This window comes from Neopsephotus bourkii, unplaced genomic scaffold (genome assembly GCF_033783945.1).
Source record: "Neopsephotus bourkii isolate Nb327-2 ecotype Australia unplaced genomic scaffold, CSIRO-AGI_Nbou_v1 NB_357, whole genome shotgun sequence".
In the NCBI taxonomy this organism is placed as follows: Eukaryota; Metazoa; Chordata; class Aves; order Psittaciformes; family Psittacidae; genus Neopsephotus; species Neopsephotus bourkii.
Genome location: NW_026900863.1, coordinates 2,001,369 through 2,026,435, shown reverse-complemented (window position 1 = coordinate 2,026,435; position 25,067 = coordinate 2,001,369). Strand labels below are relative to the sequence as shown.

Below are 25,067 nucleotides of genomic sequence, written 5' to 3'. Positions count from 1 at the left end.
TCAAGGAGTTGGCAAAAACACCCATCACTCCAAGGAAAAGAGCCTGAGAAAATTAGAAGCTTCTAAAAATCACAGTAGCAGAAATTTGATGGAATTGTATCCTAACAATAACCAGAAAAGGTTTGTTCTCCAGAATTCTGAGTCCATGCTAACCTGTCACTGATGAGAGACCATGCACCAGCTTACTGTTTGTCTGCAGGTCTGCATGAAGATACCACAGCATTTGGCAGTTCTTCCATCAAAAGTGTCAGGTTCTGAAGTATTTTTTATGCAAATAATTCCACTTAGCACCAGCTGCTCAACAAGTCTTTGGGTTCATACCTACCTTCAAACAGCTGTGCATACTGGGGGAACCCGGCAGCTCTCAGCCAGTCGCAGGCTTCTCTGGCTTCAATTTCTGCCATGAGAACATAAACTTGTTCATTTGCAGAGCTCACAGGGGTTGAGCTTTCGCAACATAAGCAAGTTAGTTTTATCTGGTGGATTCTCAGAGGAATATTTGTTAGTGTATTACTAAAAAGATATAAATTCTTGTGCCTGATGTTCTCATACATGTCCATTGCTCTGGAGTAGTCATTCCAGCACAGGATAGAGAGCAAACATACAAGAGTGTAGACGTGAGCACATACTTGAGATGTCATACATGGATCTACATCAACTACCCCTGAGATTTGGACAGGGAAGTGTCTGTTATATGTCAAAATGAGTCACAAGAAAAGGGTGTATGATGCATGGCTATGCTCCTGCAGAGCAGAGCCCATTCGTGCATTCCAGTTTGGAGAGATGGTGATAAGACACAAACAAATCCTATAAATAAACTCAAAATGCTACCACAACATTAATAGCACTGGACACAGGGTAAGTATTCCCAGAATGAGAGTTCTCAGGAGTACCTGTTGCTAGGGTCTATCAATGTCTATTTCTTTGCCAACTACCAACGCAATTTGGCAGCCACTTCAGCACAAGCAGATGTCAAGAATGAGCAGCTCGTTTTGTGACTATTCAGAAAGCCCCATGGCCTATCCTATAACATTCCCACAGGAGCAGGAGCAGAATATCACTTCACAGAATCACAGAACACTCACCAGATTCCTCAGAAACATAAACATACTCAACATGAGTACATGCCACAGGCTCTAACCTTTGCAAAACCTAGAAACTGCTGTGTCTACTGAAGACAAGAGGTTTCCCATGCTACACTTTTTGTGCTCCAGCACACCTTACAACAGACACCACCCAAAGGCAAAGTCTCATTTGAAAGAAACATTTTAAAACTACCTTAAAATCAAGCATGATCAGTAGAGAGAAATGTTTTTAAAGCACCTAAAATGCAGCATGCTAGGCTGGAGGAACATACCTGCTTCTTAAAATCATTTTCTTCACATATACACCCAAAGATTTGGATTCCAAGTCACTTCACAGACATACCTATTCAAAATCACTGCTTTGCTCCAGCTTCGCAGTTGTAAGTTATCAGTGCAACAGACTGAAGAAACTCATCAAAACACTTACAGATCTTCCATGGTTTTATTATTCTACTTCTAAACTTTAAATTATTTCCATTATCACTTGATTAACTTGGACAATGCCATCTGTAACAAAGGCTTTTCTGCACAAACCCATGGCTTTTCATCTGAGAATAAAGTGATACCAAAGGATGATAAGAATGTTTCTACATAAAACAGATGCATGACTCCTTTTTTTTTCTTTCCCAAACAGCAGAACAGAAACTAATTTCTTCCACAATAGCCTATATACACTGTGCCTACGTTTATTACTATACTTAGTGCCAGAGTTTATCGTGATCTTTATCATAATACAGCATTTACTGACTGCCAGGACAGGGGACTGATAAAACACCAGCATTGTACTTGCAGAGCGAAAGAGGAAAGGAAAAGAATCTGTAGAGCCAGGAGGATGGATGACCAGCCTAACACTGACAAGCTTCACAAAGACTAAGTGTTTTTCACTTAGAAAAACCCAGTAGACTCAACCAGCTCAGCTGTGGAGGAGCTAAACCCATCCTCATTCCACATCTCACTCTGAACTAGACAGCTTGAGCCTGTGCACCGCTTTTCTGAGTGCAGACAGGAGAGTGACTGAGCAGGGGTTGAAGCCTCCCCATTCCCGACACATTACAAGTACAGCTCTAGTTTTAGAGCAAACAAAGCCGTGAACGTAATATAGAACAGGCTAGAAAGTAAGAAAGTAGAACAGGCTAGAAAGTAAGAAAGTAGAACATAAATAAGAACAGGCTAGAAAGTAGTTTGCAGCCAGTAATGACACTTCCATGAACACAATGACATTCAATAGTTTGAGGTGGCCTCTTCCACAGGACAAGGACACGGGAGCTGGGGGAATTTTCTTTGCTAATGTAAATCCTGAGGCCTTTTATCAGACCTTTGCACAGTCCCATGTTGCAGTGTCCCTGCTGCATTAGGAGACAACACATGAAGCATTAATAAGTTCTTGGCATGTCTACTTTTATTTTCCATTTGATTTGCTGTGATTATTTCACTGCTAAAATAACAATTGAAAGGGTCTCTTCTGCCTCTCCCCAATGCTACTAGAAATTGAAATCCTGAAGATGTAATGGCTGCCTAGGAATTTTACTCTGATGAAAGGGAATTCTCAGACCAGCCCGTATTACTGTGATAATGATCAATATGAGAGGAGGAAATAAAAAAGAAATAGGACGTAATTGCTGGAAAGGAAATAACCAATCTCCATAGGGCTGCACTCAGTGCTGATGTGCAAGACTTCTCTGCTTTTATGGCATGAGTGAAAATCCACTAAATAGTACTGGCAGGATACATATGAAGCACCCCAGCAGTGCTCTCCATCAGGGACCCCACAGGTTTCTAAAGCTCTGTAAACAGAAGTCAGAGCAGTAAAAAAAAAGAGCACTAATCATAAGTAGCATTAATGTCTAACACTAACATACCTGCCTAGGGGGATTCAGGCTAATATTAGAATAGCTGCTCAGATGCTTGTTGCAGATAAGTTAGGTCTTCCTGAATAGCAACTGGAAATAGGAGAGCCTTCAGAAAGCCAGTATAGAACAGCACCCCAAAATACTATTGCAATTGCAGTGTATCTGCCTGAGAGCTACATGGCATGAAAGAGGACAACAACTTTTTAACAGACCTCTTGGCACTCTCTGCACCACTGAAACAGCGGAGGAACCTCAACAGGTCACCTCCTCCTCAACTGATTTCACAATTAAGCAAATGCAAAAGAAGTATTTTTTCTGCAGAGCTTAACATTCTGTCTCAGAGGCTGCAGCAGTATTTCCTAGCCAAGCCAGCTGTGCTATGGGCGATGGGTGGCTACTGGATGTTCATGAGAAGTAATACACATGGCCTGTGCCATCTTCTGGCTGTGCTGTTACACAGGTTCTGTGCTGTTACACAGGTTCTGTGCTGAAGATGGCTCAGTCCAGCCTCACTGAAAACAGTCTTGACAATGCTTCCAATGACCCTGGGAGCCCTCCAGGGCCGCTGCCCCATTTTCTCCACAATGGTGCCATTCCATTCCCCACTGCCTCCTTCCCTCCAGAGTCCCAGCATCCACATCAGCTTGGCTGACACCTCCTCTCCTTCATCCACTTGGACTTAAGACCTGAGAAACAGCGTTCCTCCATGTGCGTGTTATCCTGTTTGCAGACTGGAGAGCAAACCCAGATTCACCGGGTACTTAGGAACCAGATGCTACAGCATGTATTAAATCCCTATCAGAATGAACATCAATGTTACCAGCAATGCTTGCAATAATGAAAGGACATCTGTGCTGAGATTTAGGCATTCTCCCTGAGATGTTCTCCTCACAAGAACAGCACTTTGCTAACACCAAGGGAAGAGAGGCAGCAACTGAAACCAGCAAAAAGCTGAATAGGAATCAGGCCAGTCAGTCTTACAAGATAATAACAAGCTTAAACTGAAGAAGAGCATCAGATTGTACTTGCAATGTTTAAAGCAATCCTGGCAAGCCAATGGATCACGAAATGGCTCACGTTTCCTGGCAAGGTCAGGTCTGCGATGCTTTAGCTTTCTGAACCAGCTGCCACACACCCCAATGGGCACCAGTGGCAAGATAATGGCCGTGGTGAGCACATGCAGGGGACACACAGTTCCTGGCAGCCCTTAGGGCAGCTCAGCTGTAGGAAACCTGAGCCTTACTGTCTTGTCTTTCACAGACACATCTCACTGGAGCTCTCCTCCAACATCGTATTTTAGAGTATTTTTTGAACACATGGTAGGTGCATCACTTTTGTTTCTACCTTCACCTAAAACAGTTTTCCAGTTTGGACAGGTCAGAATCACGTGGTGATCATGTCTTCATTAATTAAAGGGATTTGTGTTTAAGTCTGAACAACTTTCAATGCTGTGCCAGTGAGCAGTTTGAGAGGTTTTCTTGCTGTTTGCAGCACCTCTATATTAGTTACTCCAGGACCCTACTTGCTGCTATGCAGAAAGGAGCAGAAACGTGCCTGGCTGGGAGGCACTCATCCAGCCTCTCCTCCCTGTGCCATGCGAGTACAGGCAGGAGAACAGGCAAGGCAGGACTGCCTTGTGACTTTGCATATTACACCAATCTGGAATGAAACAGAATAGCCAAAGAGTTTTGTTCTTTCCCAATCTCTGTCATTACACCAGAAGGCTTGTTTTCCTCTCCACATGGCACTAATCCTCCCACCACAGCAACAGACAAGCAGACACCAAAGCCCCACCTTGAAACCTGCTGGATTTGGCACAGCACAACCAAGGGCCCAGCACAGTGAGATGCTGCTGTGTCCTCCCATCACCACCAGTCCCCAGCCATTGTCCCACTCCCCTCCTCAGCACTGGATCAACAGCACTGGGTGTGCTTGGCAGCTGCACATCAGACCCTGCCATGCATTTCCCTGCTGTTCGTGAGCTGGCAGGTCCCGCAGCAGTGACGCATCCTGCTGGTACTGGTTGTGCTGGTGGCAGCGGAAGCAACAAGGCCTTTTCAGGGTCCATTTGAAGATAAAGTGATGATTTTCCCATTGCATCTTTCTGGTCTGTGTATCTTCCTGGGTCTGTAAACATTTCTATTACTGCCCTATGACTTACAGCTGCTAATAAGTTATTTCATTCTATACACACTCAGTGAAAGATGCATTCACTGCGCTAGAACTATGATTTCCTGTGGATGTTTAGGACTGCATTATTCCTGTGATGGGCTTTGCAAGAACTGTTTTTTCTTGCTACCTTCTTTTACTTCAAGAGAGAGTCTGAACATGCTGTCTACTCACTGCTGAAGGTTCACATGCAATGATTTCAAAGCAGGGTGTTTACACTGCACAGGATAAGCAGACAAGGGCTTGTAAAACTGAAGCACTCCAAAAGCTGAGATGGATCATAAATAATGTTTATTCTGCTGTCCCTTGTGCAATGCAAAATAGCAAAGTCTACTTGTACTTGAAACCCACTTAAGAAGGGGATTATTGCTTGGAATTTTGCCAGGATAATTCAGACTCCATACTGATAGTGCATACAAATATCTGGAAAAGGCAGACATATTTGTTCCTTCATTCTTCCTTTACTAACATACTGGTGTTTTGGAACCACAGCCTACTCCTCAGTTACCATAGCTGGGAACTGCCATGTGTTCCAGTACTTTGTGGCAACCCTTATTGCATCTTTATCCAGCTCCTTGGCATGAGCTTCCCAAGCTGATTACCAGAAGTGCCAAGCTGACACTAGGATCTTTAGCTAGGTCCTTGCCATTAGCCTCCCATGTTGGTTATTGGGACCTAGTCCATTTTAAAGGCATTTTCTTTGCAGACCACACTAACAAGCTTGTCAGTATTGGCTGATCTTTTAATTGCTCCTATGTAAGATAGAGAAGGGAGTGTTTGCTCTGCAGGAATTTCAAAGGGCTCGAGGGAATTAAGTATCTAACTCAGACTGACTTCAGGAGAAATGAGAGTGTACCTTTCTAACTTCCAAATTCATACTTGTAAATTCCAAGTAAAACCAGCGCAATAGAGAGGAGATTTACATCCCTGCAGTCTAATCTCAGCTACAGTGTTTCTCTGTGCTTTGGTCCTTCTGGCTTTGAAGCAGGAGCAGATGCACCATTCCGCTGGTGCAGAAGCTCCTTATGGCTGGATTTTTTATGGGACCCTTGTAGAGAAATATTGAGAAATAGTTGATGTAAAAATCCCAGGAGGAGCCCTAAGGGAAATGTAACTGCTTGGTACGACAGAGCCAGAGTCAGTAAAACTACAGCACAGAAGTAACAAAAAGCAAACCAAGTGTCCTGTCCATGCTCTTTCATCATGCGGCACTAAGGTTCCCTTAAGTCTGAAACATGCCAATAACGACTCTATGATCTACAAAGCATTCCCGAAACGCACCCAGCTAGGAGTAGAAGCAACAGGTACTAGAGCCTGACCTGGAGGGTGAGCAGCTCGGGAGGACCGCTGGCGGCAGAGCAGCGGCACTGAGCGGGAGGAAGGTCCCTGCAGCACCCACCTGCATCCGCACCGGGGGCAGCATCCACCGGCCACAGCGCACCGAGCCCGTGTGACCGCCGGGCCCCGCCGACGGCCCCGCTCCCGCCCTCCGGCCCCGCCCCGCCGCGGCGACGCTGCGTGTGCGGGAGCGGAACCGGGAACGGACATCGCAGAGAGCGGGTTGTGCTGGGACGGACCTTAAAGCTCCTCCAGCTCCAGCCCCTACCACGGGCAGGGACACCTTCCCCAGAAGGAGCAGCTTGCTCCAAGCCCCTGTGTCCAACCTGGCCTTGAGCACTGCCAGGGATGGGGCAGCCACAGCTTCTCTGGGCACCCTGTGCCAGCGCCTCAGCACCCTCACAGGGAAGAGCTTCTGCCTAGGAGCTCATCTCAGTCTCCCCTCTGGCAGGTTCAAGCCATTCCCCTTGGCCTGTCCCTACAGGCCCTTGTTCAAAGCCCCTCTCCAGCTGTCCTGCAGCCTCTCTAGGCACTGGAGCTGCTTTAACATCCCCCCTTAAGGAGCCTTCTCTTCTCCACACTGACATCTCACCAATGTCATTTTGCGGATTTTTCATGTTTTTACCAAATTACCCTTTGTCCCATTTCCTCCTTCCCCACAAGCCCCCAGCACAGTGTTGCTTCTACCCAGCCCACTGACATTTCAGCCTGACATTGCACCCTGCCAAATGATGCTGCACCTGGCAACAGACCTTCAGCTGGGGATGGAGCAGGAGCTAGATGCATGTGGAAACCCGAGGTCCAGCCCCAGCCATTCTGCACAGTGGTTGTAGTGCAGTTGTGTCTCTTGCTGCAATGGTTTTCATGGACCAGACAGAACCAGAGCTTTCATTTTGCTTATATAGACTTAGTCTAGACAAGACATAGTTTGTGGTCTGAAAAATTCATATGCATTTGAGCAATGTATCTGTGCACTGAAAACATGATGCTTTGGGACCTTTGCAACTGACTCCATTTCCTCACATATGCTGTAGTTCGCCGCTGCTGTGATTTTATTTTCTGTAATGACACTGTTTCACTGACTACACTGATACAGACCCCAGCCCCAAGCTCTCAATGTAGATTTGCTCTTTTGTCACATAAAGTTTAATTAGTAACTTCTGCACTGATTTTTAACTCAACTGAGCAATACAAAACTGTAGATTTCTAACAAAAATACATGATAAGCCTTCACAGCCTGAACAACCCTTGTGCAGGATGCTCAGCACGGCGCAGGGTGTCCTGTAGGCTGCTCTCAGAAGAACGTATCAGAACTGTTAATACATTTAAAGTTATTTCCCTGGAAGTTAAATCTTATTAGGTGACTTAAGTCACTAATAACTTTGTCTCTGCTGGGCTGTTGGGTGTTACTTCTTTATAGGGCAGGCTTAAGGGTGGGATACTGTGTTAAATTAGACAGGCCCAAAGATACTTCAGCCTCTATGAACCACTCCAGGTAACCAGACCAGGCTCTAAATCTCTGTAGGACGACATCTTGTGCTGTTCAGGCTCTTACACTTTGGAGCTTACAACACAGTAGAAAAAAAGAAGGAGTTTGAAAAAAATTGATTAGAAAAAAAATAAAATCCATTAATTCTATTTTAAACAAGAATTCTTCTGGATATGACACTTTCCTTTCTAAATGAAGATTTCAGAATTGAAGAAGTAATGCATTCTTCTGCTAATTTCATTTAGGATCATTATACCCTCCTGTTTCATTATCATTAGATTTATTCTCTGTATAACAACCAAATGAAAAATTTGCAGACTTATGGTCTATTTTTCATGCAATTGGTTCCTAAACTTATAATTCATATGGCACAATATAAAATATATTTGATACTCGCATTGGGCTACACAATACAGAAGGTATTAAGGTGGTGTGATATATGTGTGATATATGGCATCAAGCTGTGATTAGCTAAGAAAATGCTTTTCGCGAGACCCACCCAAAGCAATATAAAAAGTACACACCCTGCACTGATTAAATTCTCAGCTGTGTGCTTGGGTTAGGGAGACAGAATGTATAATTTAAATCTGGGCACAACATCAGCACACTGCTTCATATGATAGAAACGCTCCATCCGGACCATGCAGTTTCTCTTTCCCACTCATGTTCATTTGGGTATTTGCCATGAGATGACAACGCATAGCCCTAAAATCATAGAATCCCAGACTGGTTTGGGTTGGAAGGGACCTTAAAGCTCATCCAGTTCTAACCCCTGCCACGGGCAGGGACACCTTCCACACAGAAGGAGCAGCTTGCTCCAAGCCCCTGTGTCCAACCTGGCCTTGAGCACTGCCAGGGATGGGGCAGCCACAGCTTCTCTGGGCACCCTGTGCCAGCGCCTCAGCACCCTCACAGGGAAGAGCTACTGCCTAAGAGCTCAGCTCAGTCTCCCCTCTGGCAGGTTCAAGCCATTCCCCTTGGCCTGTCCCTACAGGCCCTTGTCCCAAGCCCCTCTCCAGGTTTCCTGCAGCCCCTTTAGGCACTGGAGCTGCTCTAAGGTCTCCCCTTCAGGAGCCTTCTCTTCTCCAGGCTGACCCAGCCCAGCTCTCTCAGCCTGGCTCCAGAGCAGAGCTGCTCCAGCCCTCGCAGCATCTCCATGGCCTTCTCTGCACTCGCTCCAACAGCTCCATGTCCCTCTTGTGCTGCTGCCCCAGAGCTGGATCAGGGCTGCAGGGGGGTCTCCCCAGAGCACAGCAGAGGGGCAGGATCCCCTCCCTGATCTGCTGCTCACGCTCTGGGGGTGCAGCCCAGCACACAGGGGGGTTCTGGGCTCAAACGCACACTGAAGCCGGGTCATGGGAAGCTTCTCCTCACCCAATACTGTATCAGCAATAAACCTGGGGGATGCTCACATCGGTCTCTGACTGGAGGAGGATCTGCCTGCACACAGTAAGTTACACCCTACAGAAGCTGATCTTCAGCATCTATATCTGAAGCAGGAATTGCTCTTTTCCCAAGGATGTCTGGAATAACAATGTCTCCGTTTCAGAAGAGGCATTTCGGTACCTCCTCAGCATGTCGAACCCTCCACACCAGCTGTGGGGCTGCAAGCTCTGAGGCTGCTGAAGAGGCTCCTGTGCCAGAAGCAGAGAAGACAAGAAAACCCATTTTGTGCTCACCTGGGCTTTCCCATTCCCAGCTCTTCAGCCCGTCAAGGACCACCCACTTACATTAGTAAAGCCCTAAAGCTTACCCCATTATTTGGGAATGAAGCCTGAAAAATGGGATGTTTTCCCCAAATGGTCATTAGAGCTTGATTTCCTCTTTTCTGAAACCACTCGCCTTTGCTGAAGGCTCTCCAGACCCAGGCTGAATTTCAAGCTGACTTAACTTGAGTGAAGAACCCAACCATTAGCCTACTGTAGGTCAGCACACATGGGGACTCTGTACACGGCGTCTCCAAATCAGTCACATTCCACCTTGCTCAAATATGGTGAAAGACAATACCAGAGCAGGTCATTTTGAAACAACTTCAAGAAATACTGCACGAACACAATAAATCATGTTTCTAAATGAGCCTGATGCTCCCAAATCCCTTACTCATACTTAACCAAAACTGTACAAAAGCCCCAAGTTCTTGCAGTGATTTCAGACAGGCGCTGTGCCGAGAAGCCGGGTCATTAAAGCCAAGCTTCTTGCATGTTTGAATTCTGATGTCACTGGAATATTTCCCATGTAAATACATTTATCAGAGATCACCTCACTCCTTTCTTCCTATGGTTCCCTTTCAGTGCCTCCCACAACAAACACTTTTTAGGAATCGAAGCTGAATGGAATTTAATTTCTGACTTTCTCTTAGTAAGATCCCAAAGTAACTGTTTTCCATTTTCATGGTTGATGATCTTGAGTTCTATATCAAGAAGTCTTACGTCAGCTGTGACTATACTACTAGGCATCAAGAAAGATATTTCCATGGAAACAAGTTGTTCAGAGAAAAGCTGCATGATTAATTAAGGAGTTAGACCAATTGGGAGGAAAAATGCAAAACAAAACACAGTCAGTGTATTAAGGCAGAGTTAAAACAGATTAATATTGAAGGTACTGGGAAAAAAACACCATTTACAAAGAAGAAAATTAATAAAGTCAATAGAAAAGTATTTAAATAGGAAATAATGAGAAAAAAATGAAGGGAAAAAAACCCAACCCAACACAGGCTAACAAAACCAAAAACTTCCTGACAAGGAAATCCATCCATTGAAAGATATTTTCCCAAGGACGAAGAATGGAACTTTATCACCTATGATGGAAGGCAGAGGAGAAGAACTGTCAGGATGTGTATTTCAGGGAGCAAGATGTATGAGCGAAAACCTGGGCTGCGTGACAATCTTTCTTCTCTTGTGACAAGAGTAAGCTGAATAAAGCCTTTAACCTTGCTTAAAAAGAAGAAAACGATATCGTTAAAAACAGATTCTTGGATACACTGAAGTAATGTTGAGGCGAAGACAAAAACCATTAACCCATCGTGTTGCAGAAGCAGCATCTAGTCATCATTCTGGTCTTCTTGTCAGAAAGCAGCTGCGTGAGAGCAGAAGTATGAGAAAATAAGCACATTCATAGCCCCCCATATAACAGATCTTTCCCCTGAAAATCAAGATAAATTGGTGTGGTCTCAAATCAGCCAAAAAGCTGCTGGATTACAGGAAATGTGTCCTCATGGTTCGCCCGGGCTGTAGTCATTCAAAACCACTCACAGCTGGCTTTTAGAGTCCTCATCATCAGAATCTTAAAACATCATGAAAGCTTTTAAATAGTTTTCGTAGTATTTTCTCCATCTCTCAATGAACTTTGCTTGGCTGCTTTCACTGGGACCTTCCAATGAAACCTCCTGCAGACAAAGCTCTCATGTTTCCAAGCTCACCTAAGAAACGCAGACCTGAAATCCAGAGATGACAATGTCAGGTAATCACGAATTCTCATTTTTATGTCTTCCTTTCCAAACTCAGCCTTCAACAATCAGGTCACAACAACCCATAATGGCAGGGAATTTCCTCCTTCCCTCTTCTAGAGGGAAACAAAGACCAGGGAGAATTCCCCATCTAACACCAGATACCACAAGTAAGGCAGAATAAAACACAATTGCATTTTTTTTTAAGAGAAAGCTAAAGCGTCCTTGTGGTTCCTGTATCCCTTAGAAGAAGTTGTCCTTTTTATATGGCTGTTTACTTACTGTTACAATAACCACAACTACTCTATGTTGTTATGACAGGAAATATTGTGGAATTGCTCATCCTGGAAAACAGCCATTGTCCAACACTTGACAATGGCTTGGTTTAATCTTCACGCCTTTAAACCCCCATGCACCCATTTCCATTAAAGTTGTGCGATCTGCATCTCATTAGAGCAGGTCGAATTTCAAGCTGAAACATAGCTTTGGTCTTCTGTTGTTAGAAGTCAAGCATTTTTTAATGAGGAAAACACTGCTATGACAACAAATTCCAGGAATTTTCTCAAGGAATTTTCATGATTAGACTAAACAAATTGAAGAATTCTTCCAGAATCACATTATCACAGACTTACAGAATCACCAGGGTGGAAGGGCCCTCTGGAGATCACCCAGTGCAGCCCCTGCCAGGGGAGGGCTGCCCAGAGCAGGGCACACAGGAACATGTCCAGGTGGGTTTGGGATGTCTCCAGAGAGGGAGACTCCATAACCCCCCGGGCAGCCTGTGCCAGGGCTCTACCACCCTCAATGGAAAGAAATTTTTCATTATATTGAGGTGAAACTGCTTGTGTTTCTAGTTCATGGCCATTGCTCCTTGTCCTGTCACTGGGCACCACTGAAAAGGGGCTGGCACCATCCTCCTAAGGTGAAGTTCCTAAAATAGGTGTGAGAGAATGTAACATCTTGTTTCATAAATTCACCAAGAACGTTTAACTTGAAAAAGCTTGGGAGAAATGCACTTGTAGTGGGTGCATGGAGTTCCACGAGGAGTCTCCCCTTCAGGGGCTGTAATATCCTTGTCAAACCTTCCTGCATGCGAACAGTGCACAGAAGAGTTTACTGCCAAGTGCAGAGATCAGGGTACCCAGAGCAAAATCACAGCACCACACACGAGCCTTTACAGATTCACTGTCATTATTGTGTGCTTTTTATTCAAGGTAACATTATTTCATGAATGACCAAGTGCTTTTCCCAGCAAAACAATCCGGATGGGATCTGCTGCTCTCCAGAGTAAATTTCTGAAGCCATGACATGTTCCTTAGAAGGGAACCCAAAAAGTGTTTCAGAAACAAATCCAAACGAGCAAGGCACGACATGGCCTTGGCAACATGTGCCAGGTCCTGTTCCAGCACCAGTGAACACAGTGTCCTGCTTTGGGCAGTGGTGACTGTTGCCAAAGACATCACATAAAATGGGAGAGCCAGACGATTCAAGGAGGAGACAGAATGTCAAGAAATACTCTACTTAATATGGTTGGAATTGTATGGAAAAGTATCTCCTTTCAGCTCTTCCCACATAAGAAGCCAACAGATTGAAATTAGCTTTGATTCACAAAGCCTTGTTTCACAACCCCTCTGCCCACTGCTACCTCCCTCCTTGGATACAGCATCTGCTTCTGGCAGCTCAGCCTAATAGGGCTCTGAAGTGGAACTGGAGGTGAGTGGTTTGCCAGATACCTGGCATGCCAGTTCTGAACAGAGATGGGTGTTGCTGTGCTTCCCTGGCATCACTGCTCAGCGTTTGAGTATCATGAAAATGGTACCACTTGTGAAAAGGTTTGTGCTGTTTATGAATTGGAGTCCAGCAGACAGCACTTCAGCAGCACATAAAGAGAACAAAGTTACCAGGACATTTCCAGCCATTTAAATACATAAAACCAGACTGCCCACTCTGTCTTACCAATATGACTCCAAAATGGCTGAGACTTGAGCATGATGATGGATGATCCATTCTAGAAATGACCCTTGCACACTTGGGAAATAAAAGGTGGTGTGTAAAATAACAAGAATCACTTCCGTACTGCTGTGTCCCTCTGACACAGACCAGGCCTGAAGGTGTGAAGTTGTTCAGATACCCATTCTGATCTGTTCTTTTCCCAAGCCAGAGGCCACAGGAGCTGCAATCTTTCTCTCTGCAGTTCAGACATTGCTGTGATACTGCTGTGAACCAAGATCGAGTTAAACATGATCTGTTAGAACTGGATCCTCTTTCAGTCATCATTCCCGAAAAACAGCTGCTTCTTCCTTAACTAGAAAAGCACAAGAGGACCTTGTGCTTATTTTTCTTCCTACTTTTATTGTATCTCAGCTGTTGAAGAAAGTGGATGGACAGATGATTGCTCAAAGATCCAACGGATGCCCGTTCCAGCAACCAATCAATGCAGCTGGACAGGTCAATTTTCTGCCATTCACCCAAAGCCAGCATCTCCTGATTTTAGCAGACCAGTTTTATACATGAAAAGACAGTTGCTATTTCTAACAATATACCTTAACAGTTCAGGAAGCAGCAACAGGCAAGTGTCATATTAGATCAAGGACTATCCCAAGCTTATCTATGTGCACAGTCAGATCTGCTTGGGTGGAAATCTCCTGAGAACAGGTTTGCTTGTGAATTTTTCCAAGAAATTTTTGCTTTTGAGCTAAATAAGTGCCACAGAATTGAAGGCATCTGAATTTCAGTGTTTAGGAACTGGTGGTATGATGTTATTACCATCAATGTGGTTATTACCATAAATGTGGTTATTGCCATCAACGTGAGTGATGTGAACAATGTGATGCAGAGGAACATGTAGTATTTTATTACAGGAGAGCCAGGTACAACAGTTCACATGAATAAGAAGAATTAGAATGTATAAAGTTAGGAAATCTTGATAATTCATTGGTGAGACTGCATATTAGAATAGTAAAATCTGAAAGGTGATGAGGTTTTGATAGAACACTGATTAAACAGGCTTAACAATTACTTGCCCAAATTCTTGACAACAGCCTGGCCATATTCACATCCTCCCTTTGTTATCTGCAAGCATTTGTGACCATCTTCTTGTTCAGATGAATATCTGGGGACCGAAAGATCTCACCTACAGCTACAAACTGCTGTTTGCTATGAACAACTCACATCACAGTGATTCTGACTGCTTTGCATCCCCCCACAGGCTGAAACTATTTCCAAAGATATTTGATGAGTGTTTACCAACATATTTCCAGGAATGTGTCAGCAAGACAGAAGGAAAAAAGTGTGGTGTTGGAGCCAAATCTATCATTAGAGTTTATGGACCAATACAACTGATGTCATTTCTATTTTTCCAGCTCAAGTTTATCAGCAGATAATTCACTGAAATCTTTGAGACCTTTCCAGAAAACACAATTCTTTTTCTGTGTTTGTGGTTTTCTTCTATGACATATGGCTAACATTTTCATTTCTATTATTAAATGTTAGGCCTAGAGAAAACTCCTGAAAATGTAATTGCCATTTCAGAGAAACAATATCCAGAAGACTTCAAAAAATAGCCTCAATGAATTCCATAAGTAGATGTAGCATTTTCATCTGAAAAGCAGAACAGCTTGTGTCTGGATCTCAGAGAAGCTGAGACTCATTTTGGCTTCTCACTTTGGCACTTTAAAGGGGAAGAAAATGTCAAAGAGAACCAAAATAAAACAACCAATGAGTTAAAAAATAGGAAAAAAGGAAGAAAAGAAAAGGGATTTCAGGTCAGAATCTGTGAGGCAAAGTGTGAAATTGCAGTAGTCACTTGTAAAGCCATTTTCCAAATGTGCAAAATGTGCCAGATAGAGAAGTAACTACAGAGGATCTCCCATTGCAGCCATTATATGGATTGTGACAAGAGCCAAGAAACAGGTCAATATTGTGAATGCTTTAAAAATCATTTCCTTTGCAGCAATTCTAGAAAGTGAAAAAGCCTTGGAAAGAATGACAGTGGTGCTTTAATCATGGACCTTATTTTCACAACAGGTCTAGAATTGGTGTCAAATCGATTTAAAGGCAACATTAAACCAGATTCAAACATTACAGCAGGCTCAGCCTCCTTAACAGACTACGACAGGACTCAGCGATGCCTACTGGCTTATTTTAATCTCTACAAGATACCTGTTTAATGAAAGAAGAGAATACACTGCACAGATGAAAACGACATTTAAACAGTTGATTAATATCTTAAAGTTCATCAAATAAGTATTTAATATAATTAATAATGTCCAGTTTTTACATCTATCACAGCAACTTCATTTCCCCTCTGTCCAGCACCCACCTGGCCTGGCAAAAAATGCTCTATCTAATACTGAGGAGAAACTGCTGAAAGGCTTGAATCATGGATGGCAAATTCATTCCCTTGAGCTTCCTGATACTTAGTTGTCTGAATAGCTCAGAAGGGGCAGGGATCCCTGGAGCTCCAGCACAGCTTGCTTGTCTCTGCTTTGTCTGCCTCCCCAGCTATCAGGCACTGGTGCACACCGAGCCCTGGGCAGCCTCCTCCTGCCCCACCTCACAAGCGTGTCAAGGTCCCTCTGGATGGCATTCCTTCCCTGCAGCGTATCAACCGAACCACACAGCTCGGTGTCATCAGCAAACTGGCTGAGGGTGCACTCAATCCCACTGTCCATTTTGCCATGGGACCTGCTGTGGGTTGAACATTCCTTCAATTCTGGCTGCTCAGCACCACCAAACCCCCTCACCTCAGCCCCCTGTGTATGGGGGGGACACCAGTTTTATGCGGTTTATGGATCCAGCTCTGTGTTTTATGGGTCCAGCATGTGTCTTGTCAGAGCTGCAGCTGTGTACATAACTCATGCTGACCTGTTCCTTCTTGACCAAAGCACTTGCTGAGCCAGATAGCTGTCGGGCGTCACAAGGCTGCTTATTTGACGCACTATTTTTAAATAACTCACAAATATTTAAACAACGTTTCTATCAGCATTTCATGCTTAGAAGACATCCAGAAATGTCAAGAGTACCCGAGCTGGCTGGCCCACAGCACTGTAGCAGCACACCGAGTGGCCTGAGGCTCACACCAGCTCACACAAGCTCGGACCACAACAAAAAGTCCTTTGTGAGACAAGCCAAGTACTCACAGTGTCTAAGACACCAAGCCTCGGACATGTTTAGCTGTGATTTACAGTTTAGGGGCTAACAAAAAACCCAAAGTCACTACCAAAGGCATCAACACCCAGTTTTGGTTCTGTGATCTGTCAGGTCCTTCAGCCTCTCTTAGCACCCATTCTGGCTAACAAGCCCTTGTTCCAAGAGAGGCTGTAAGCCTGGGTCTGCAGACTAACTGAGCCAATGGCCCAGTCACACAGCTGCGTGAAGACAAAAGCCTGGCTAGGTTTTAATTCTCATTTAATAGACATTTAAGATACATGACTGCATCTTCCACAACACTGTTAACCACAACTCTAGTTGACCACAAAGTCTCCACTGCCAGGTGATGGGAGTAAAAGACATCTACTATCCAGGCACACCTGCAAAACAATATTATAATCAGTTTCTGATCTGGGAACACAGCAAGGCCTGTAAAGCTTGCCTTTAAGACATTCAAGCCTTTGGTCTTGTTCTTCAGCTACTTTGCTATAACGGACTTTCAAAACCTAAGAGTATTTTACACTTGTTGAGTTCAAAGCTTGCTGTTAAGATATTAAAAAAAAAAAGAAATACTGACACTAAACAACCTGAACCACTAAATCCCATTAATAAACGCACTTCACATCAAAAGACGTTGATTTGCTTTAGCTTATTGCAGATGTCAGCAGTACCCAGTCCTTGCCTAAGACTGAAGTAAAGCTTTGTGCCAGCGTGCACATGATAGGAGGGTGCATATGTTCTTGTTTCTATGGAGGCATCACATAATTTCTACCTTATTAAGTCAGTTTTTCCTTAGATGTCTTGGCTATTACAGGACATGGAGTTGGCAGATCACATCAGTTTGTGCTGTCCTGAGAGGGCTGGCAAGAAGTATGAAGCAGACTTCAACTCTTTATTTTTTAAGCAGATAAAGGTGGCTAAGCCAGAACAGTAGAAAATGCACACACCATTTCCTCTGCTTGCCAAATGTCCACGGGATTCCTGAGTCAAATGTCACAGGCTGGTGTAGAGTTAGATTTGAAAGGTATAAGGTACATGCTACCTGCCTAGGCAAGATAACAAGTCAAGTGTGCATTCCCTATGTAAGAGGCTTTAGAAGGGTCAGGAAAAAAGCACATTATCTTGTCAGCACATGCAATCACCTTGTAATCTGTGCCCTCACTTTCCGCAAAACTTCTTGACCTATTATTTCAGATAATACAAGCCTTTTACATATTTCTCAGTATGATCTAAATCTGTTTGGCAGAGAAAATACCACTTCTGCCTGTGCCACTGGGGGTGAAATAAAAGGCTTCAGGCTGCCTGACTCCAGATGTCCTTTCCAGCACATTGCCCCTACATACAACACAGGAACCCCGATTTCAGTCAAGGTCTGTTGTTAGATGTGCCATTGTCTGTAGGTGTAAACCTGCCAAGAATGACTGGGTAGGCAAGTGGGTACTACAGCTCACGTGTTGCTAAAAGTTGAGGGACATTTATCTTTGCTTGAAAAGCATTGCCACATATTTCAGTAACAGAAGGATTGCTCTTGTCTTCCCACATTTAAGAATAACTACTGCTGTCAGGTTCCAGCTGGACCCAGGGAATGCTGTACAGTGTCTAACTGTGCCAGTCAGATAGCCCTTACCTCTGATAACACAGAGTGGGAGCGTGTCTGGGCTGACAGGACATGATGGGTTGGTTTACATCAGTATCACTTACTCAACTTCGCTATAAGTTTTAGCAGTCCTTGTAAAGGAGACAGTATAGAAATACAAAGTGCTTATACACTCCCTCTTATTCTCCTCTCCAGAAATGCCCACTTCATCTTTAAGAAGTAAAAAAAGCAAGAGAAAAAGATAGGGAGATAAAAAAAAAAGAGCACTGATCCTTCGCAAAATCAAGTAGTGACAGCATCCACATGAAGTATTTTACCATTAATGGCTCCAGTAGAAACCTTTCTGGATGATCTATGGAAGCTCTGCAATCAGAAATATTATGAGTTTTGCTCAGCCCAATTTCAAATTGATGGTTCTCTGATGAGAGGGGAGTTGCCCTCTCTTGAGCCGTCAATCCATTTGAGTCCTTCTGATGTTATTTGAACGATCACTTCAGAGAGGTTACAAAAACATGCAACTGAGCCATATTTTTTTTTTTTCTGTGCTGTTTGGAAAGTGTAAACACTTAAATCACCAACCAAGTGCGTATCATTCATATTCACCATACCTTTTAAAAGCATACTTAGCATACCACTGAGAGAGATTACTCTGCTGACAGAAATCAAGCGTCTGGATTAATTTAAAGGAGTGCATTTCACAATCCATCATTCCAGCACAGGCGAACAAGGAACGGCTCAGTTAAATTAAATGGTTAGTTACTGTGGAACAAATTAAAGGAAATTCATCTCTGCACTGTGTCTTGTCCAGCCGTGTAACTCAGGGCTGCTGCTGTTAAAAGCCAGGCAGTGTAGGGTTCGTAAAGACGGGTTTCATAAAGACTGAATCCTTTTACAACAGTGTTTGTTTATTTGCACCCTTGCCCATCGTGGGAAGCAGCAGGACCTGTGGCTTGTCACAGGAGCTGGCAGCTCCAGGCCAGCACTCTTCAGAGGCCTTCAGAAGGAGAAGAGCTGTGGGCAACCAGCCTGGGAGTGGTGGGGCAGAGCAAAATGCAGAGCAGTCAAGTGGAGCGCAGGTAGAGAGGGTGCTTGCGGCTCCGCTACGGGTGTCTGAGCCAGAGCAGAGCCTTCTACAGCAGGTGCCTTTCCTGGGAAGCTTTGGTGGCCATCACTGGCTGGATTTGGTCTATGTCCCTCAGCTAAAGGGCTCTCCATTAGCCCAGCCCATGTCCAGCTGACTGACTGGGACATTCTGGACTGAGTGGCTGTTTCATTACGAGAAAAGGATTTACTTGGTAACCCAAGGGCCCACATACAGAGACAGTCAGGCTAAACAGAACATAGGATCTACTGAGAGGACTTTACAAACAGTAGAAGGAATGAAAAAAAAAAAAAAAACAGAAGAAAGTATTGTAAGGAATATACATCTGTGTAAAATTCCTTGGGGTACCAATTAGCTCTAGCTTTGCAGATCTTACCCAAAGCCTAAATTGCTTGCTGTCTTTCTAAATCTTTAAATAACCGTATTCTATCAACTCTCTCCTTAATGGTAACCTTAAATTTTCAGCATTTTCTCACTGGATTTACTATATATATCTATATTTATATCTATATCATCTATATCTATATAATATAGACATAGATTAGAATATAGAATAGATCTATATATAGAATATATAGAGATACAGATGAATATAGAATATATCTATATATAGGTATAGATCTGTATCTATATCTATATCATCTATATCATCACCTGTATATATATAACCACCTGTATCTATATAGATATATTTAACCCAACCTTCTCACAGCAGAAAAAAGAGCAGTTTGAAAACGAATGTTTCAATGAGATGCAAACTAACTCCTTTATAACCATCTACTCTTCAAAAGTAAATCAGAATATTCTCCTTCTAGTGCTGTACCTGACAACATTCCAGGCAAAACATTAGCATCTCTCATTTACATTCATTTCCCTAACTAGGTCTCATTTAGGTGCTGAACAGCAGAGGCATAACAGTGCAACTGATCATCCAAAAAGGCAAACTGTCTCTCCACACTTGAAGACCTTGAAACCTTGAATGGCTTCAAAATAGAGCTGGGCAGTGCCAAATTGCCCCACCTCCCAAGTGTGCAACCCCCCCTTGCTGCCCAAGTCCTGTCACGGGCTGTGGCTGTGTCTCTGGGGAGCAATCTTCCGATTTTCCCATCTGCTTTGCTCTCTCGCTTCCTTTTTCTCACCATGCGAGGCCAAGAAGCAACACGAAGAGTGGGCAAGAGCACGGACTGCTCACACACACGCATCCTGAGCAGAGGAAATGCCGCGCACCCCCACACCTCCCATGTCAGCCTGCAGGCAAGCAGGAGCCGGTGGAGGAGCCTGCTGCGGAGCGAGAACACGCTACCCGTTCGTGACCCTAGAGCTGTAAGGCGGAGCAAGCCTCCATCCAGCCTGAAGCGCTAGAGGAACCCTTTTTCCAGGTGGGCAGAGGCTGGAAGGACAGGGAAGCTGTTCCTTCGGGCTGCGAGCGGACGCGTCTGAGCAAACAGCCAGAGGGGAAGGGACTTGCACAAAGGAAACGGGTGAGACCCAGCAGTGCTGCTCGGGCTCCTCTCCCTGGTGACTCCTCCACACAAATGTGTGCCCACAGGCTGCTGTGCTGCTGGGAGGCTGCCTCAGAAGCCAGGCTGTGAGTCAGTCCTCCCGCAGCCCTGCAAGCACGAAGTAACAACCACAAGATACTACCTGACACTTGTCCGGGTGCTGCAATTATCAAACGTGCCAAGCAGACGTCTTATTTGCTCACAATAGCGAATTCCTATCTTTTTCCAACCTGAAGCATTTAGGCCTATAATCATCTTGAGATACAATATTGCCATAAATTCTGACCTCCCAAGCCCTGTGCTTCACCACAGCAAAAGTGGCACCTCAGTTCCCAGGCCATATCTACACACTCTAGAAAGGACCAAAGCACGGGAGGGAGGTGTGCTAAAGAGGTGTGCTGAATCAGGGGAGGCAGAGCAAGAGAGTAGATATACTGGTGTTGTACAGGGTCACCCAGCAGGTGAATGGGCAGTGTGAGTACAAACACACCTCCCGCCACATTGCTGCACATTGGCTTTTCTGCTATCAGAGTGGGATGCTATTCCCATCATCTTGCTGTGATTAATCCTACTCTATCGTAAATGGGAGCTTCTGCTGAAATACCATCCATTTGTTTTTATACATTTGGCAAAACACCTTTTCCTTTTATTGTCTTGGCTAAAATCAGCCCAATTTTTCAGGCTGATTGGGCATTTGGCAGTAATGCACCTAAATGGCTCTCTACTGCTGTATGATAACGGAGCTTTGGCACGGCAAGATTGATAGCAGATTGCCCCAGGTAAGGATGCTCCATTTTCCTGCAGACTGATTAGTACTGTCTACTCTGGTGATTTAGGTGTTTTTTCAAAGAACACATCTGAAGAGCTGCAATGGATACACACTGTCAGCTCCTGGCAGTTTGAGTGCAAACAGCTGCCCCGAAAGCTCTGTGCAGCACCACAAAGAGATGAGCCTCTCTGAAAGCGAGTCAATCAAAGAAGATAAATCTTTGTGTCACTTCCAATTATTGGGATACTCCAGTTAACTGAGGGAATCACAGGCATTAGACTGGCTTTAAATGCCCACGTGGTTGGGACTACACCATTGCTCTTGGGAAGCAATTTCTCTGACAGATCAAGAGGCTTTTCTCAGCTAGTTAATTCCAATTAAGTTTTTCCTCTCAATTTCATCCTACTATCCATTATCCTCAGTCAGCTACCCTTAGCAGTTCCTTGCCTGCCACGCTGCTCATGCTAAGAGTCCTGGAAATGGTGACATTATTACAAGTACCTGGTGATGACACCCATGGGACCTGCTGTGCTACAGCCTCAGAGCGAAGATGGTTTCTGCCTTAGTTTCTTCCAGCTGCTAAGGCCTTTAAAGAAAGCTATACACTTTAATTTAGGTATAGTAACCTCACCCCCCATGTGTTTTGCCTCTTTCATCCTCTGATAAGCTTTATTTCTTCTGGCTACCCAGACCTGAGATAGGGATCAAAGTGTAAAGATGTGTAACAGTGGCAATGCTGCTGCAGAATGATATCCTGGTATTTTTCTAGAAGTCTACAAGCACCGGAAGATGTTGCAAAAATAGATGAAACACAGTGCAACAGATGATTATTTTCTGGCATATGGCTGAGTTATGACCTTTATATAGGCTCCATTAAATAATTCCTTTCCTTGCCCCTCCAAAAATTAATGGGAATGGCTGCACACTGCAAAGCAGATGGGATTCATTGGTGTCTTACCTCTGATACTGAAATGGGCTGGTCACAAGCTCTCTGGCTCCCTTTCCCTTCATCCCAGTGCCATCTCTCTCACATGCTCAGGAAGACAAATGGAATTAAGCAATCTGTAAACACATCCATCCAGCTCAGGAAGGTCGAGGGGTTTGCAGGTTTATTACAAGAAAGAAGAGGAATTCAGCCCTTTTTTCAACACAGCAGTGAGCATCAAAGGGTGCTGTGCTCCTCTGCGGAAGCAGAGCCCATTACCAGGGGGCAGGTGAGGAAAACCCATGGAATGGAGCTTGCAGAGTAAGAAAGGTAAAGAAGCCTCCATTTGCAGACCAGTGTTAGGGAGTGCCACAGCTCATGTGTGTGCGTTCACATGAGTACAGCCTCCTCCAGTGCTCTGCACACTTGGGCAGACACTTTGTAAGCTGGGGTTTCTAGGTGCAGGTGATGCCAGCAGACAGGAGTCAGTGGGGCTGAACTACAGACCTGGCTCACTTTATTATTTTGCTTATACCTTTTGGTATCAAAACAAGCTGAAGAGATGACTTTACAAGCAGTCAGGATTGCCCAGACTCTAGAAAATGGTCAAAAGAGAGTGTGTTGGATCAGAAATATCTCTGAAAATTGATGTTTTCTCTGACTGCACCTAAGGGAAAGCCTGGAGGGCTCCAAAACACCAGAATCCCCCAAGACCACCTCATGTTGTGCATGCCATGCAGCTTGCAAGCTGGCAGGAAGAAGGCAGCTGTGCTTTGACCCAGCACATGGAGCTCAAGCAGCCCCGGACTGCCCACAAGCTCTTTCCTGCCACCAGTCCTCTTTCAAGTGCATTTCAGCATCTTCACTTAAACACCAGTAGAATTTGAAATTGGCCACCATACGAATACCTCATCTCGGGCATGCTCCCACCACATCTTAAATATTCACCAGTCTTCCTTGAATCAGGAGGGCATGGGCTTGGAGAAAGAAGTTAATATAAGGAGATAAGTATTCTACTCATTATCTATAAAGAAGAAGCCCTACTTTAGCCATTCTAAATGCATAACCAGTTCAGCAGCAGAGGCTGATAATGAAACCTGCAGGTATTTTCTCTGGCAGGACAGAGAGAAATCTTATCGCTAAGAAAAAGAAAACTGGAAGGATTTCAAAACCATCAGTTTATTACCAGTGCTTGGCTGGAGCCTCCATGGAGGGTACAGCAGCATGTACTAAGCGAGATTCAGCCTGCATTGGACCAGCTAGAGTCCAGAGGAGCTGTTCTGAGGGCATCTGAAGTCAAATTGACAGAACCGGGCAAAAGTCCTGCATAGATTTACACATGTGATGAATTTGATAGCACAGGCTGCCCTGCTGAGCACCCAGGGACAAAGTGTGGGTATGGGCAAGGCCTGAGCTAAATTTACACCAGTATAAAGGAAAGCACTGCCCAGCATTATTCAGGTGAAGGAGAAGATGTGGTGGTAGCTGCAAAGAGTTTAAACCCCAAAACCCTGTTCACACACAGGTTTGGTTTGTTGTTTCAGCTGACTCTCTGCATCTCCTTTATCTTTTCTCTTTTCAGAGATGTTTGACCTTAAATGCAGAAGGATAACATGGGGCAGGAGGAGTGTTTATTATGCATGAGCTATTTTTCTTTCATGTTAGCAAAATCCTTTTGTAAAAGTTGGCAGAAGTCCCTGTTGCAGCTACATTTCAGACCCATGGGTGATCTGGAATTTCACATTATTTATGTCTCAGGATAAAAAAAGCAATGAAAAGGAAGCAGATTCAAAGAAAATAATCAGAAGACAGCTGAGGTTTGCTAGCTTTACTTATTTAAACCACTCAAGCCTTTCGCTGCCCTTCACTGATGTTGGATAACTCAGTGGTTTGAGGGCTTGCTGTGTAGAAGCTGGAGTAGTTGTAGGAATTACACATCACATCTATTCCAGTGTTGTTCCACAGGCAAGGAGCATGCAGCACTTTCAAAGAACCAGCTTGCAGGGCACAACTCGCATTTACAAGCATCCTCACTCTATGTGCTATGTGGCTTCCAGGGAATTCGCCCCCTGGCCCCAGGAAGCTATCTGTACCCTAAGAGTAACTGCTGAGTACGGATGAGAGAACTTCAGCCCTGCACTGCCAGTGTTGTCCAGACTGACATCGTTACAGAGATGTCTTCTAAGGGTGGGCTTGCAAAGAACATGTTTAGGAAAGGGTTGCTCGCATTTGCTTATTCACAGAACAGTTCTCAGGTCAAACCCAGACTGGATGCTTTCCCAAGCCTAGCTTGGTGTCAGTTAACATACACAGAAACTGAGGTACAAATTCTTCAGGTACTCAGAAAACAGGTTTGCTTCCTGCCCGTGTTATTGCCAGTGATCTTCCAATGAAGTTAAAGAGAAAAACACTTTCTCCTTACAAAAACATGCACAAGGGAAAATGCTCAAAGGTGTGTAGCATGCCCCTCTGCTCTGGTGAGACCCCACTGGCAGCTCTGTGTGCACTTCTGGTGTCCTCAACGTAAGAAGGACATGGAGCTGTTGGGGCAAGTCCAGAGGAGGCCACAAGGATGATCAGGGGCTAGAGCACCTCCTGTATGAAGATAGGCTGAGAAAGTTGGGGCTGTTCAGCCTGGAGAAGAG

At 44.5% G+C, this 25,067-nt stretch overlaps 1 protein-coding gene across 4 annotated transcripts in view; it reads right to left on the bottom strand.

Moving 5' to 3' along the window:
* Positions 1-25,067, bottom strand: part of LOC133209693 (rho GTPase-activating protein 7-like) — a 46,260-nt gene that overhangs the window by 11,178 nt on the left and 10,015 nt on the right. For 2 of the 4 annotated variants that reach the window (XM_061348432.1, XM_061348433.1), the window contains exon 2: positions 326-397. In XM_061348432.1, coding sequence (XP_061204416.1) covers positions 326-397 — 72 coding nt within the window. Of the gene's footprint in view, positions 1-325; positions 398-552; positions 588-893; positions 1,530-25,067 lie in introns of those variants that run through there. The other 2 variants (XM_061348434.1, XM_061348435.1) reach the window with 2 other exon arrangements.